The following is a 15,072-nucleotide window of genomic DNA, read 5'->3' on the forward strand; positions in this document are numbered from 1 at the left end:
TCAAAAGGCTGGAAGTAAAGAATTTGCATTCACCTCCTGCTAGAGATTCCCAGGAAAACCACTTAACATTGTATGTCCCTTAAATTCCTTCTTGTCTGGCACATTGTCAGCACAGTCCTTTGAAGTTCATAACACTTCCCAGGTATCAGGGGGTAGCCGTGTTAGTCTATATCTACAAAAACAACCAGGAGTCTGGTGGCACCTTAAAGACTAACAGATTCCAAGGGTTCACATCTACCCCCCAGGCATGGTACATACAATACTGACCTACAAACATACATAACTTTTGTATTTAGTACAACTGATTCCAAAGATACTTAAATTTAATTGAATCAGGTTTTTCAAGGACACTGCAGGAAATCGCCATATTTGTCACTCAGCTATTGCCACGACGGAAGCCATAGAAAAAGCTACTGTTGTGCTATACATTTAATAGCGAGAGACAGGCGAGAACTGGGACTACAGCACTCCGCGGAAGCCTGGCTTTAGGTTCAAACTTCACAGCTGCCCTTTTCTTTAAAACAGGCCTGAACCAACCCTCCCACACATCCCCAAAATCCCAAACACTCCAGCCTTTGCTGAGGCGGCGCTGTAAAGCAGCATGCTGCTTGTGGCTCTCACTGCCTCTGCCAGCTCCCCCCTAAAACCGACTGCATGCAGCCTCTCCTCAAACAGATCCCACATATCCTCGCCTATATATATAATTTATATGTGTGCAACACCTACAGTGACGCAGCTAGAACGTTGCGACTTCTACTTCCCCCGATCCCCACCAGCCCCCAAGCGAAGATATTCGACCCCTCTTCCCTGCCCTTCTATGGGTGCGCATGCGCAGAGCTAGCTGGCGGCCGTTGAGAATGTCGGGCGCGCGGGGCGGTGGGCGCGCGGCCCCTCCCCACGGCGGGCGCGCGGCAGGGGAGGAGGCGGCGCCTGTGTCGGCGCTAGAGGTTGTGTCGTTCCTAGGCAAGCTTCTCTGCGCAGTCGCGGCGCTGAAGGCGGCTCTCTACCTGCTCCGCAGAGTGTGTCTAGCGATGGCCTGGAAGTCGGGAGGCTCCAGCCACTCCGAGCTCATCCACAACCTGCGCAGTGAGTCTGGGGCCGGCCAGGCGAGGGAGGGGCCCCGGCGCGCACGGCCCCAACAACCCCTTCCCCCGGCCGTTACCGTTCCTCGGCAAGACGCACGTCACATTCCGTCCTGGGCTGGGGAGAGACCAACTGTCACTGAGCGGGCCGGGGAGCGCCGGGAGGAACCTGGCTCTAGGGATGGGTTGTCCGCTGGGGGCGCGGGGCCACCGCCGCCTCTGGGTTTGTGTGTTGGGGGGACCAGCCCCGCCCCTGCGGGTAGCTCCCTGCGCAGCCAGTCTGAGGGCGGCGGCTTTCCGCTGGGGATGCAGCGGCGGCTCCTCTCCCGCTCCAGGCTCGGCCTGGGCTGCAGCCGCCGGGAGTGGGGGCGTGCCGTGCGGCGGCGGCTGTCACCCTGCCTGCCGGTGCTGGCCGTCTCGTGTTCCCTTCTCTCTGCGCCGTGCTTCAGGCGGCGCGTGCCCGGGGCGGGCAGCCGGGGCGGGATCCCCCACCGGGGCGGGGAGCGCTGTGGCTCCGGACCCAGCCCCGGCGGGGAGCCGTTGGGTCCGAGGGATAGCGGGGGAGACTGGCTGGGAGCGTTGAATGGCCTGAGGCCATTGCGGGGAGCGGTACTTCACCGTGTCACGGTCCCTTTGTATCGGTGTCGCTGGACGTTGTCCGGCGCGTGGCTTTTAGCGGCTTAAATCCCGGGGGGAGGAGTGGTTGGTTGTGGCCGCGATGCACAAATGAAATCCAGGGCAACGCGCTGGTAGGATTCCGGTCCCCTCCTCCTCAGGGAGCGCGGGGCTCAGCTGGTGCCTGTGGGCCGTCCAGGTTACAGGCTCCTCTGATATCACCCCACCTTCCCAGTGCCCATCTGAGGTGCAGTTTTTCTCTCATTTTCCCCAGGGCTTGCACTGCTCCTGTGTTGGGTGCGGCAAGGTTGGGACTGATGCCCACAGCTGTGTTCTGTTTTAGTGACCTGCAGCCCGAGGGGAGGTGTGGGCTGGTTTGTGTGTGTGATCCAAATTGAGAGGAGGTACGGTAGGGAGTTAAGATCAGGAGCCTGGTAGGCTTAAGTTCCATCATTTTTCATATTAGCCTTTGACTGATACATTTGTAGTGCCCCTCTCCTACCTCCTGGAAGGGGAAAGGATCTTTCCTCCCAGAGTTTCCTAAACATTGGGAGGTGAGTGTGGCCACAAGAAGGACATAATTTTTCTGTAAACTGCGTTAGTAGTTTGCCTCCATTGTTTTACTTCTGCAATTCTGGGTTCTGCAAGGGTGCTTGTTTCTCAGTCACTCTGTTTCACAGGGAGGGAAGAATGTAGTTTTTGGTAATATCTCCTAGCCTCTTTATTTCAGAGCCCTTTCCCTTTCTCTAGTGTTTACCTTTGTCATTGCTCATCACTAGGCTTGGCAGAATTTGATTTTTATTATTTATAATTTTGATGGATGTATTTATTTTTAAACACTGTTTCAATTTTCATCAATGTAAACATTCACAGTTCTGGGAAATTATAGGGGTTGTCAGGCAATAATTATTTAATGATGATAGAAGTTGATATTCAAAAAGTTAAAGCTTGTTAACCATTAAAACACAAATTTGCAACGTCACATGTCAAAACATACAAAGTAAATATCCTTAAATCAAACTCTAATAAGTTGTCAAGCAGTATTTTTCTTACTTTCCCTCTCTGCAAACTTCAATGATTATTGCTGGAAGTATTTTTTTTGTCCATTAGTAAACATTGATTTCACCATACACACACTGACATTTACTGATAAAAATCTAATCCTTCCAAACCTACTGAAGGTGAAATTGACTTCATTGCTTTGCTCTCTCTAAGATGAGAGAATTGCAAAAATGTCAAACAGCGTAAAAAGTAAATTGGATTTTGAAACTTCTACTTTGAAGAAGTTGAAATAATAGTAATATAAAATACATATCTGTAAAGAGATTTAAGTTGTACTTCTATTTTCAGTGCTTTCATTAAGATATCTATTTAACACCACTGAAATAGTATTTTTGCAGAGAATCTGAATTACATAGTTAATAATTTATTCAAAGCTATTATGTGCAATGAGGCCTGTGCCATTGACTTCATTGTTCTCTGTGCTCGTGCAGAGATCTGTCTGAGTGGAGCCAACTTCAGGATTGAGGCCAGAAATTCTAAATAGGAAACAACAATTAAAATAAGTCTTAATATTGTATTGACCTAGCATAGATAAAACAGACTTTTAAAAAAAATCTGCAGAGTCACATACAGTTTAATTCCATTATACACATTTTATTAATAGAAATAACTTAGATATATTTTTCTAATTTGCAGTGAAGGAAAATGCATGCAGGCTACAGAAGAAAGGGTTCTAGACATTGCTTCAAAATTAACATTTGGGAAGGAATTCACCTGTGTATTGTATTTTTTAAAACTTTATTCTTTTATTTTTATAGCTTTGTTATCAATACAATGATGTACCTTTTGTTAAGAGACAGAATGGCAAAACACAAATGATCCAATAAACTTGATGTTGAGTTAATTTGTGTGTTTATGCATGTATATAATCCTAGGATAAATAAAAAGAAAACAAATATTACTCTGTCAGGCTAGTGTGTAGTAGCTGAGCTGGTTCTTAAATCATTTTTAAAGGGTTAAATGTCAGAACATGCTGTTAGTATGAGAAAACGTGACATGTTAGTATAACTTTATTCAATTATAAGCTTCCTCACTCAGTTGCGACCTTAACTGTAGAACTGTCATTGTTCTATAATGGTATTAATCATTTATAGTAGGAGATCAGTCCTTGTGTTTTTGCTTTGTGTACTTGCACACTGAATCTGGCCAGAATTTCTTCTGAGGCCTGTCTTACTGGGTATGTCTTCACAGTAGCTTGCAGGTGGGATTCCTTGTGCAGGTAGACATTCATGTGCTAGGTCTGATCGAGCTAGCGCACTAAAAACGCAGTGTGGCCATGGTGACTTGGACTAGCTGCCCAAGTATATACCCAAGGGATTGGGCAGGATCATACATGAGTGGCTAGCCTGAGCTGCTTCAGCCACGCTTTTTTAGGGCACTAGAGCAGAGCTAGTGTGTGTGTTTACCCACGCTGGAAATCATGCTTTCCAGATGGTTTGTAGACATACCCACTGGTTTCATACCTTTAGAAGGTGCAGACTAAAAGGGGAGAGCCCCAGAGACCTGTCTCATATTCAGTGCACAATAGTACGTCTAAAGATGCCCACCGATTGAACAAGAGACTTTGCAGAGACCAATGCCTCATGCACTGTAAACCTTCAGTAAATTTTTGCCCAGCTAACTTATTACGGTTAGCTTGCTGTACCTTTTGCTTAAAATGTTATGCAGGTTTTCTTTAAAAACAAACAACAGAAATGCTGGTTGTGAACAAACAGATTTCAACTCTACTAAATGAGAATAATTTTTGATGGAACATTCAAAGGCATTTCTCATTGAAGGCTGGTTTTTCTGCGTTGTTTGAATCCCAGCTCCAATGCTAGTGCCATCTTAAGAAATCCATTTTTTTAACCATTATAAAAAAAATTCTCAATTTGTTTTCTTTCTCACTTGAAGTAGCTGAACATTCTTTCCCCAAATGTTCAGAAACCAATTTCCTCTTTGAACAGAGATCAGTCCTGGACAACTTAAGCCCAGTAAGTGTAATTTACTGAAAAGTTACAGTAAACTGAAAATATTTTTGAAATAGATATACTTAGTCAATCTTAAATAGCTTTAACTAGCATTTAATTTACTGGTGTATTAAAGCATGTAGTGATCCTAGAAAAAGGGAGAGGAGTTGCATAATAGTTCATAATTCATTGATTGCTGCTTGGGTGAAGTGCTCTTTGTAGGATTCTGAACTGGTTCTCTTCCACTTTTCTCATTCTGTTGACCAATCTGCTATCCTCTCAGTTGCTCAAGCTTATAATGTTGGGGTCATCCTAATTTCCTTCCTGTCTTTCATACCCAGGATTGTGTCAAATCATATTGCTTCACGCTATACAACACTTCCAAATTCTGCCACCTCTTCACCATTTCCACAGCTAAAATGTTGGTCCCTGCCCTAGTCATGTCTCACGTAGGTTATTGCAATTACCTCTTTAACTTTCTTCCTGTTCTATCCTCTCCAAGCAATACAGTATGCTGCCGCAAAAATAATTTCCCTTGTTTGCTTCTTTTTGCAATATGCCACTGACATGCTTGCTGTTCAGGCCATAACCCACCCCACACATTCTCAGATCCCCACCACTAGCTTCCCATCTGATCTCTCATCAAGCTGCTTCATCCTTGCATTCAAGGTTCTGTCTAATACTGATCTCTATATCTTTGCTTGCTTCTTGTTACTTTCCCTCCTGGTTCACATTTGGATGGTTTTCTTCACAGCACTATGAAATATCAACTTAATTTAAAAAATATAAAATTTAAATGAAAGCTCAGATTCTGGAGTAGCTGATGACACTCACTTGAGAGAGATTTCTGCCTTCCCTGAATGAGTGAATTTTTCAACCCATGCTTTTACCTGAGTAACATAGGCAGGCTGTTCACAAATAATTGTCACTCTGCTCTCAAGTAAGCTAAAGATAACTTATCTGAAGATTTTGTTTCACAGATGTTAAGCTTCTTAAAATCATTTCAGTGTCTTTTGAGAGCAGCAATTTCATCATTGTAGGGATTCTTCAGTAAAGAACCTTCCATCTTCTTAGTTGCTGGCAGATTTCTGAACATATTTCCTGACTTCTATGGTCCTCTCTTAAGCCTTTTGTGAGGCATATTTTAAGATGATTTCCCATCTGAAGCCATAGATGTCAGATACCTTGATTTTAGTAAGTCTTTTGGCACAGTCCCACATGACAGTCTCATAAGTAAACTAGGGAGTTGTGGTCTGGATGAAAGTACTATAAGGTGGGTGCATAGTTTGTTCAAAGACTGTATTCAGTAGTTACCAATGGTTTGCTGTCCAACTTTGGGGACATATCCAGTGGGGTGCCTCACGGGTCTGTCCTGTATCTTGTACTAGTCAGTATTTTCATTAATGACTTGGGATAATGGAGTGGAGAGTATGCTTATGGAATGTGTAGATGACATCAAGCTGGATTGCTAGCACGTCGGAGGATGGATTAGTATTCAAAACAACCAGGACAAATTAGAGAATTGGTCTGAAATCAACTAGATGAAATGTAATAAAGAAAAGTGCAAAGTACTACACATAGGAAAAATAAAATGCATTACTACAAAATGGGAATTAACTGGCAAGGAAGTAGTACTGCTGAAAAGGATCTGGGGGTTATTGTGAATCACAAATTGAATATGAGCCAATAACGGCTAATATTATTCTGAGTGTTAATAGAAATATCACAGAATGGATTGATTTGAACCATTATTTAAGTCACCAAGTTGAAATTCTTGATTAAAATTGCTGATTTTGATCAAGTTTTCCATTTTTGCTTTTTATTTTCTGAAGAAAGGTACATTCTCATTGGTTGATATAAGCATTACATGTTGATTTACAGCTAAATAGAGCCTTTACACTAGATTTGATACATCTTTTTGCTGCCTAACAGGGTCCACTATAAACTATATACATTTATTTAAGTAATTATATATAGCTTAACATTTTCAGATTCTCATTAATTGTATATTTTTAGTATGTTAGAAAATTATGAATGATATATTGCTTATTTACTGGATTAATGTTTTGTTCATCTTTTGTGTCAAGCTGCATTGGAATGATAACTGGAATTTAATTAAACACACAACAGCATATAAAATTATTTTTATTGAACAAAATAAACCCTTAATACACTACATGGCCTATTTTTGCCATATTTATAAAGCTTGACATCAAAAGTTAGATTTCCCCCCATCCCCCGATTCTTTCTTTACATAGAAAAGGAGAGTTTGTTGCATAAACAAACCGGGCAATTTTTTCATCACTTACCTCTTTTTGTAATCTGCTGCTTCTTATCACAAATATATCTATGGTTGTTTCTGGATGATTTTTCCCCCCCCTTTTTGCTACAGGTGATATACTGTGGCTATGTAACATACACGATGTGACTGAAACACTATCATTGGCAGATAACTCTGAAACTATAGAAAATGATGGTGATCTTGAAGGTGGATAGTCTTCAGAATCCTGTATGTTGAGGATGGATTCTTCTAAACAAAATAAGTCAATGCAGTTATTTAATTATTATTACCATACTGCTCATTTAGTATTACTCATTGCATTCGCTGACACTCAGTACTACTTTAAAGGTGAAATTGTAACAGGAAGATCTGCCTATTTCAGCTATTTATTTATTTTTATTACAACTGCATCTAAAATTAGTACCATAGAGTAACAGCTGTATTTTTTGCTCAAACATGAGAATTCAAGAATAGTCCAGAAGGAACATAGACAGTCCTTAAGAAAGAAGTATGAAATAAAAAAGTTTACCAACCTGAAGATCCTGCATGTTCAGACATGTTCCTTTCGTCATCTTCAACGCAGCTTCCTCCTGAGAAGGAACCCTTCTCATGATGTTTCATTAGGGCAACCAGGCCTTGCATTTCTTTGTTGCACTGTTTGCATTTTGCACACTTGCCTGTCTTACCCACAGGTAGAGGAACTTCATTAAAATATTCCCAAACTGGGTCTCTTTTACGGCCTGCTGCCATTATAGGTTTTCCCTTCTAGTGAGAGAATGGTATGGTAGATCTGAAATCAATGAAGGCTACACTCAGAAAGACCTCAAGACTTCTGGAATATGCTGCTCAAATAGTTTCACTTTTGTTTCTACTGCCTGTCCCTCCCATCTCACATTTATCTCCAGAATTCTTCTCCTTGTCCAGATCTATTCCACCCCCAACAATCTTCTATTCATTGAACTTTTTGAAACTTTTCACTTTTAGAGAGAGGTAAGGGATTGACTCTGTGTACACAAATTTGCAGAGGGACAATAGGGTTGAGGTCTATTTCTCACCTCTCTATATATTTAAAAACAGTTTTGCTGTTAACAAGCATGTTATCTCTGGAGACACAAATCCACAATTTGAGAACTGCAAAACTAAGCATCTCTGATGGTATCTTCTAGACTGAGCACTGGGTAGATAGAAAGACTAACCTAAATCTATACTGAAGCCCCTGGACCCCATAAGATTGGGTCCCTAATCCATGAATTATTGGAACTCATTTACAAAACTTTTCTTAAACATTACGTGAATATATTGTCTCATACTATAGAATTAGAATTTATAATCCCTATTCCATGATGAGATATCTTTGAGCTATAATGTATCTTAATTAAAACTATCTTTACATAGGTTTTTTCCTCAAAAAGCATTTGATCAAAAAATCTGATTTAAATAAAAAAAAAAATCATTGATTTTTATCCACACTGGCCATTGATGAAAGAAAAGTTAAAGTAACATCAGGCCAATTTAAAATCAACATGTTTTCCTCTTAGTAAGGAGTTCTTCATAATTTTCATTGGAGAAAAATTTTATTTAGGATTTCAAACAGCTACATCCTCCAAAATATACATGCAGTGATGGCAAATGGGTAAATTCACTGTCTTTGTGTGGGGAAAGATAAACAGTGTTATGTAAACCATAATACAGGTCTTAATTATCAAAGTCCTGTTTGAATTATTGTCTGTTAAATATTCTAATACTTTTAAGTGGTTTATACTGGATAATATTGTGGCAAACTCCTTAAATAGATGTTCAGTTGCCTGCTCTCACTGTTGATCATCAGTTCAAATGCTTGGTTGTTCCTTAAATTGCTTCTCTAGTACAGTTATCACATATTAGTTTTTCTTAAAATGAAAACCAATTCGTGATGTTTGAAAAATTTACCTGACATTTAGCCCAGGGACTAAGCCTGCTAATGTGAGTGAAAAATGTTTGTGTTGCCACATATACTACAGACCACACTCCTGCAATTTAATGGAATGAAAAAGTTGTGTTCTGCATTTAACATAATCTTCTTACTTAACACATTTTAAAAACATGTAACTTACTACTTGGAGTGGCCTAATAGGAAGAAGAAAAAAAGGTTAATATCTTGTTCATCACCTGTGAAATTCATTAAATACATTAATCAAATAAGCTACTAATGCATCTTGGGCTCTTGTTATATCTTCTTCCCCTTTCTTGGCTTCACTTCACTTTTTTTTTCTTTATCTGAGGAACTTGTTTTATTTGTCCAATTCTTTTGTTGGTCAAATATAACTTAGTGAATATTTGCCAAATACCAGTTAAATTAATAGTATATAAAATACACCTCTACCTCGATATAACGCTGTTCTCAGGAGCCAAAAAATCTTACCGCGTTATAGGTGAAACAGCGTTATATTGAACTTGCTTTGATCCACCGGAGTGCGTAGCCCCACCCCTCCGGAGCACTGCTTTACCGCATTATATCCGAATTCGTGTTATATCGGGTCGCGTTATATCGAGGTAGCGGTGTATTGGATTAATTCATGTATACAGTCAACATTTTTCTGCTATTCAACCAGCCTTAGTAATTGCACTTTTCAAAGAAAAAATAATAAATGCAATACACAACACTCTAAATACTATACATTTCAGAGTTGTGGCTTTGGGGGCTTTGGCAGCACAGACAGTTTTTCACCCAGGCTAGCAGGCTTCGTTCTTGGGATACTGCATATCAGGAAGCCTGGGGATCAGTTTGGCATACTCTCTTCCCCGGCTCCACTACATATTTTCATCTCCCATTTCTTTCTTCTGCCGCCTCATTTCTCTCTATTGTACTTATATTTTCTAATTAATTCCATCAGTATCTCACTTGCTTATTCAGGTTTGGGTTGCAACAGTTTTGATACCTGTTGCTGGAGGGCAAAAATTACTAGTCACAGATCTATATGAAAGCTAGAAGGATAGTAGGTAGAAACTGTTTAGGGGTCTGGAAGAGATGCCAAACCTTTTCCTCCCCTGTTGTAGCAGGCTTTGCTTAGGAGGTGTCTGAAACTGAAGCTCCCCAGCACCCCACTTACAGCTACAAAGCAGCATTTTTCTCCACTTCCTGTCTTCTGGCTTTTATGAGGATGCTGTGTGAGTCTTTACCTTGCCCCTCTGCCAGCCTCCTGGCTGTCATGTTTGGGGGATATCTCCGTTACTCTCCTTTGGCTTTCTGGATGCTGTGAGGATATTTTTACTGTTCTACCTTTCTAAACCCCTCTAGCTTGCCTTTCTTTTGTTTTTTTCTCCTCAGCGAGTAGTTTCAGTGCCTTCTGCTTCCAGCTTTCCTAAGTAGGAGTAGAGTGAAACTGACTTCATTCTTGTCAATTTTGTGGCTGCTCACAGGATTCTGTATATACTCGTTCATAAGCCGAATTTTTTTTAGTAAAAAAGGGAAGCATCAGGGAAGGGGGTCGGCTTATGAACGGGTATAGAGAGGGAGAGGTGGGACACAGTCCCTCTCCCCAACAGAGGGGGCAAGGAGAGACAGCAGAGCCACAAGGGAAGAAGTGGAGCCAGAGTCTCTCTGCTTCTGGCCACGCTGCTCTCCCCCCAGCCTCCGAAGCAGCTGCAGCTCCAGGGCTGGCAGGCTGTGGCTGCGCCGCCCGGCCCTGCCCACCGCAGCATGCTGTGGCTGCGCCGCTCGGCCCCGCTCAGCCCCGCTCACCGGAACACGCTATGGCCATGACACCCAGAGCAGCTCCGGCCAGGCCAGAGAATCCTCCCCTGGCCCGCCCCAGCTAAGGTGGGAAGGGATGGGATGGGGAGAGTGTGGGGATCCCGGGCTAGGGGTGGGGTCATGTGGGGGGTGGTCACAGGGGTTACTCCCCTGACCCTCAGCTTCTGCGCCCCCCCCCCTCCAAAAAAAATTTCCCCACCAGTTGCTGTCCTAGCCCATCAGGGTAAGCAGCTGGCGGGCTGGGACACTTTGTTTACTTAGGTTTACCTCCGTGCCTGCGGACGCTCAAGGTAAACCGTCTCAACCTGTCAGCGGCTTATCCTGATGGCCTGGGAGCCAAAGTTTGCCAACCCCTGAATTATAGGGTTGGCTTATTAATGGGTCATAACAATTTTCCATTTTTTCTTATCCATCTTGGGGTGGGGGTGTTGGCTTATAAACGAACCGGCTTACGATCGACTATATACAGTAATTAAAAATGACCGTATTCTGATCAATTTTCTGCATCTTGCAGTTTGAAAAAGTTATGAACAACAACAGACACATGGGAGCTGTCTGCATAGACAGAGGAAGACAGCACTGCATTAGCTAATACTTCCTGTTCAGAAGTCTTTTTTTCACAACTATAAGAGCTAGGACATTTTTTGAAATAAAGCTTAGATTCAGTAGAAATTGAAGAGACTTGCCTGGAAAACTTTCTTGCTCTCCTTGGGGAAAATTGATTTAAAAAAAAAAAAAAATCTCTGGTTATATTTTCTTTTCCTTTCTGGTTTCATTCAGCTTCTTCTTTCCTGTATTATTGATAATGGTGTCTCTCTTTTTGTGTTTTTACAGTGTTTGGTTTCTCTTTTTTTCCTTATACCTGTATTTTCATATTTTATATGACATGAAATATGTCTAATTTTAAAAAAGTAAAATCTGTTTCACATCCCAGGGACATTTATTAATATCCCCTTTAAAAGGGAAACTCAGTCTAAAATAAAATTTGAATTATTCTACTGCATAGAACAAAAAATTTAATAAGTCTTAAATATAAAAAAAAGCAAATAAACTTAATTTGTATATTTTAATTATATGTACTCTAAAGATATAGTTGAAGGAGATTTCCATTCTTGGCTCTGATCTCTTGAAAGAAATCAAGGTGGGAACTTTTCAAGCGCAGTTGGTTCCTGGAAGAAGCACATTATGTCAGTGCTGTAATGCTTTATCCACAGTTGGTGAAGGAGTTCCTGAATTGCTTTGTGCCTGTTTGACTCTTCTGGCATCTCACTAGTTCACCAACGATCAAAACCTATTCTACATCAGAGTATCTCTTCTTTCTCTAGTGTTTTCACTACCAGTATTCTTAACTCTTTTAATTCTCATCTCTTAACTCTCCAGGAGCTTGAAATCCTGTGTGTGGTATCTTTAAATAGGAAAGTTACTTTAAATATATTTTCATGCAGCATTTATTTCCCTGTCATCTATCTACCAGTTTGCCCTCAAGATTTGGACATTTTATTTTGAGTTGATGTTTTTGGCCTTAGTGGCCTTGCTTGTTTGTACTTGGGGATGACACTTTTTCCAAGACAAGTTCTTATTGTATATGCTTTTACTAATGGATTTTTATGGGAGTTCTTTGCTTCCTGAGCGATTCAGGAACTGGTAGGGATCATTCCAGATGGAACTAAGGTACCGGGAGTTGGTCACCTTGTGGGTGAATGATGGGGGGGCTTGCGTTGAAGTTTCATTATTTCAGAGATGTGTCTACACTGCAACCAGGAGCATGCCTCCCAGCCCAAGTAGACAGACTTGAGGTATCTTTGCTCAATCTGTGAGCTAAAAATAGCAGGTGGATGTTGCAGCTCAGGCTAGCCACCTGCGCTCCGACCCAGAGGGACGGGCAGGCTTGAACTCTGATGGCTAGTCCAAGTTGTGGCCAGGGCTGCCATGTCCACACTGGTATTTTTAGCTCACTACGTTGATCAAAGTCCGCACAAGTCTGCCTGCCTGCCAGGGCTGGGAGTCATGCTCCATACAGCAGTGTCGGGACACCCTGAGAGGGCCAAAAACTTTAGAGCTTCTGCCTTTCTCTTACTGTGAGCCTGAGCCTCAAGAAAGGGAAATCTGTGATACCGTCAAAGACTCAAGACTGTTATAAAACCAAAACTTGTTTTTTCTTAATTATTAATATTGTGGCATATTTCTTCCCAAACTTCCTGCTACTATTACCTGTGGATTAATAAAATCTTTTGACGTGTTACTGTGGGCTAATTATAATACCTACTGTACAGTGGACACTATTTGAAAAATGGAGTAGCATTCTATTGAGGAATTGCAGCCCATTATATAAATCAGTGTTCTTTTTTTATAATTCAGATCAAAATATTTATCAAGAGGGAGCATTATCTAGTGGTTAAATCAAGCAGTTTGTGTCAAGGAGATCTAATTGCTATTCCTGCTTCTGCCGCATACTGTCTGAATTTGGGCAAGTCACTTACGAAGGTCAGATTTTCCATTTATAAATTGAGAATAAAATAATCAGTGGCGTGAAGTCTAACATTCATAAAGCATTTTTGAGATTCCCCTGAATGGAAGGTGCTGAAGAAATGTAGACTATGTTTCTAGTTTGTAGCAATTAACCCTTTGAGTGCATGTGCATATCAGTGTAGATGGCTGCAGCAGACTTGCTAACATTCCATCATTTTTTAAAATAGTTTTATTTAACTGGTGATCTTAGCCCAACTTTCTCGAAATTGGAGGCTTCCTGCTCAACATTACAATCTCAAACAAGAAATCAATAGTTGGGATTTTTCCTGCGCACTCATGTACCTTACTTACATCTCAGAAGCTCCTCAATGCCCAGGCAGTGATGCTGTAGTCACTTGCCATGGAACCCTCTTGATTATTTTGCTTCCCCCTTGCCGTTTAAACAATACCCGAGCTGGTGGCAGTCAATAACGAAAGTGTTAATGAGATTTCAAGACAGGATCTCAGAAGGGACTTGAATGGTGGAAACCTTTTTGTGACCTCTAATGGAAAGGTCAAAGTACAAATTTAGGAATATTTTTCCTAGTTGGCCACTCATAAATATTTACTGGATTTCAATTGTCTAATTCAATGGGAATATGGATATTTCTCACCCCTTACCTGTCGTTAGTATACTAGTGTTTTTTGTTGTAGGTTTAGTTATAATTGATCTGTGGAACTAACAGTTTGTTGTGATAGCAGGATAAAGGCAAAAATATGAACCTCCATTTCCATATGGATATTTTGCAGTAATATTCCCAGAATGAAAAGTTGAAAAATTGAAGTAACTTTAATAAGAACAGTCCCATTACAAGCTTAAGAATTTGGCTTTAGATTACTAGATCTTGGGTATAATTTTCAAAAGCGCCTATTATATGAGCCTAAGTCCCATTTTCAAAAATGGCTTAGGTGCTTTTTAAATTTTTACCCCTTGTTTAATGTTAATAGCTTCATAGAGCACTTCATTTTTAAAACATTTGTTTTTGGTTTAAACTGCATATCTTTTTGTTATGTAAGTGACTGGCTGTGAAGTATGCTGTTTTTTCCAGTTGTTTTTGAGATACTTTTGTGATTACATGAATGCTTTTTCGGAACATTAAAGAAAACAAGGCTAAATAATCATTTAGCAATAAAAAACTTGATCACAAGTTAAACAAAAAATTTATTGACCGAACTGGTAATGTACATGAATGTAAAATGGCAAAAGCATTTACAATTCAGTTGGGAGAGCAACAAAGATGTAACTGTTTTGATGTGAATTCTCCTGTGGGCTGGCTAAGACCAAATGTCAGAATCCTAATGATGTAGGAGTTTCTTTTAAGAGGAACATTTTTCTCAAGACAAATAGTGAAACAGCACTTGAAAATAAATTACAGTTTGTCAAATAGGCAAATATATTGTAGTTTCTCACTTGTAAGTGGTCTTATTCCTTCCTGTGTATGTAGAGGAACCATAAATTGTTTGTTAGCAGAACAATGTGCTTTATATTCAGTATTAAATGAGAGATTGACAGTATTCTTTCAGGAGTGGCAAAAGTATTCAACAAGCTCCATTTTCCTGGGGGGGGGGGGCAGATCTTTGAAAAATGAATATAAAATCTTCAACATATTACAAAATTGAAAGCATTTGATAATTTTTAGAAAAACTTGTGGTGTAGCTCAAAATTCAATGTGTTAAATGCTGGTCAAAGCTTAAAATGAAGCATAGTACAGGTTAAAGTACTATGGGGGGGGAGAACAAGAGAGCAGTGGAAGCATGTGACCGTGAGAAGCAGGCCAAGGAAAAGGAGGGCTAGTGAGGGGGAAATAGAACTCAGGAACAGGTTTGGGTGTTTGGCTAACG

The 15,072-nt window shown here is 40.8% G+C and overlaps 1 protein-coding gene across 4 annotated transcripts in view; it reads left to right on the top strand.

Annotated features, from left to right (window-relative positions):
• The first annotated feature begins 857 nt into the window (after positions 1-857).
• The window catches only part of PCMT1 (protein-L-isoaspartate (D-aspartate) O-methyltransferase), a 61,003-nt gene continuing 46,788 nt past the window's right edge, over positions 858-15,072 (top strand). For 2 of the 4 annotated variants that reach the window (XM_065402274.1, XM_065402273.1), the window contains exon 1: positions 927-1,086. In XM_065402274.1, coding sequence (XP_065258346.1) covers positions 1,032-1,086 — 55 coding nt within the window. In that variant the 5' untranslated portion in view covers positions 927-1,031. Of the gene's footprint in view, positions 1,087-15,072 lie in introns of all 4 variants that reach the window. The other 2 variants (XM_065402271.1, XM_065402272.1) reach the window with 2 other exon arrangements.

This window comes from Emys orbicularis, chromosome 3, assembly GCF_028017835.1.
Source record: "Emys orbicularis isolate rEmyOrb1 chromosome 3, rEmyOrb1.hap1, whole genome shotgun sequence".
Lineage (NCBI taxonomy): Eukaryota > Metazoa > Chordata > Testudines > Emydidae > Emys > Emys orbicularis.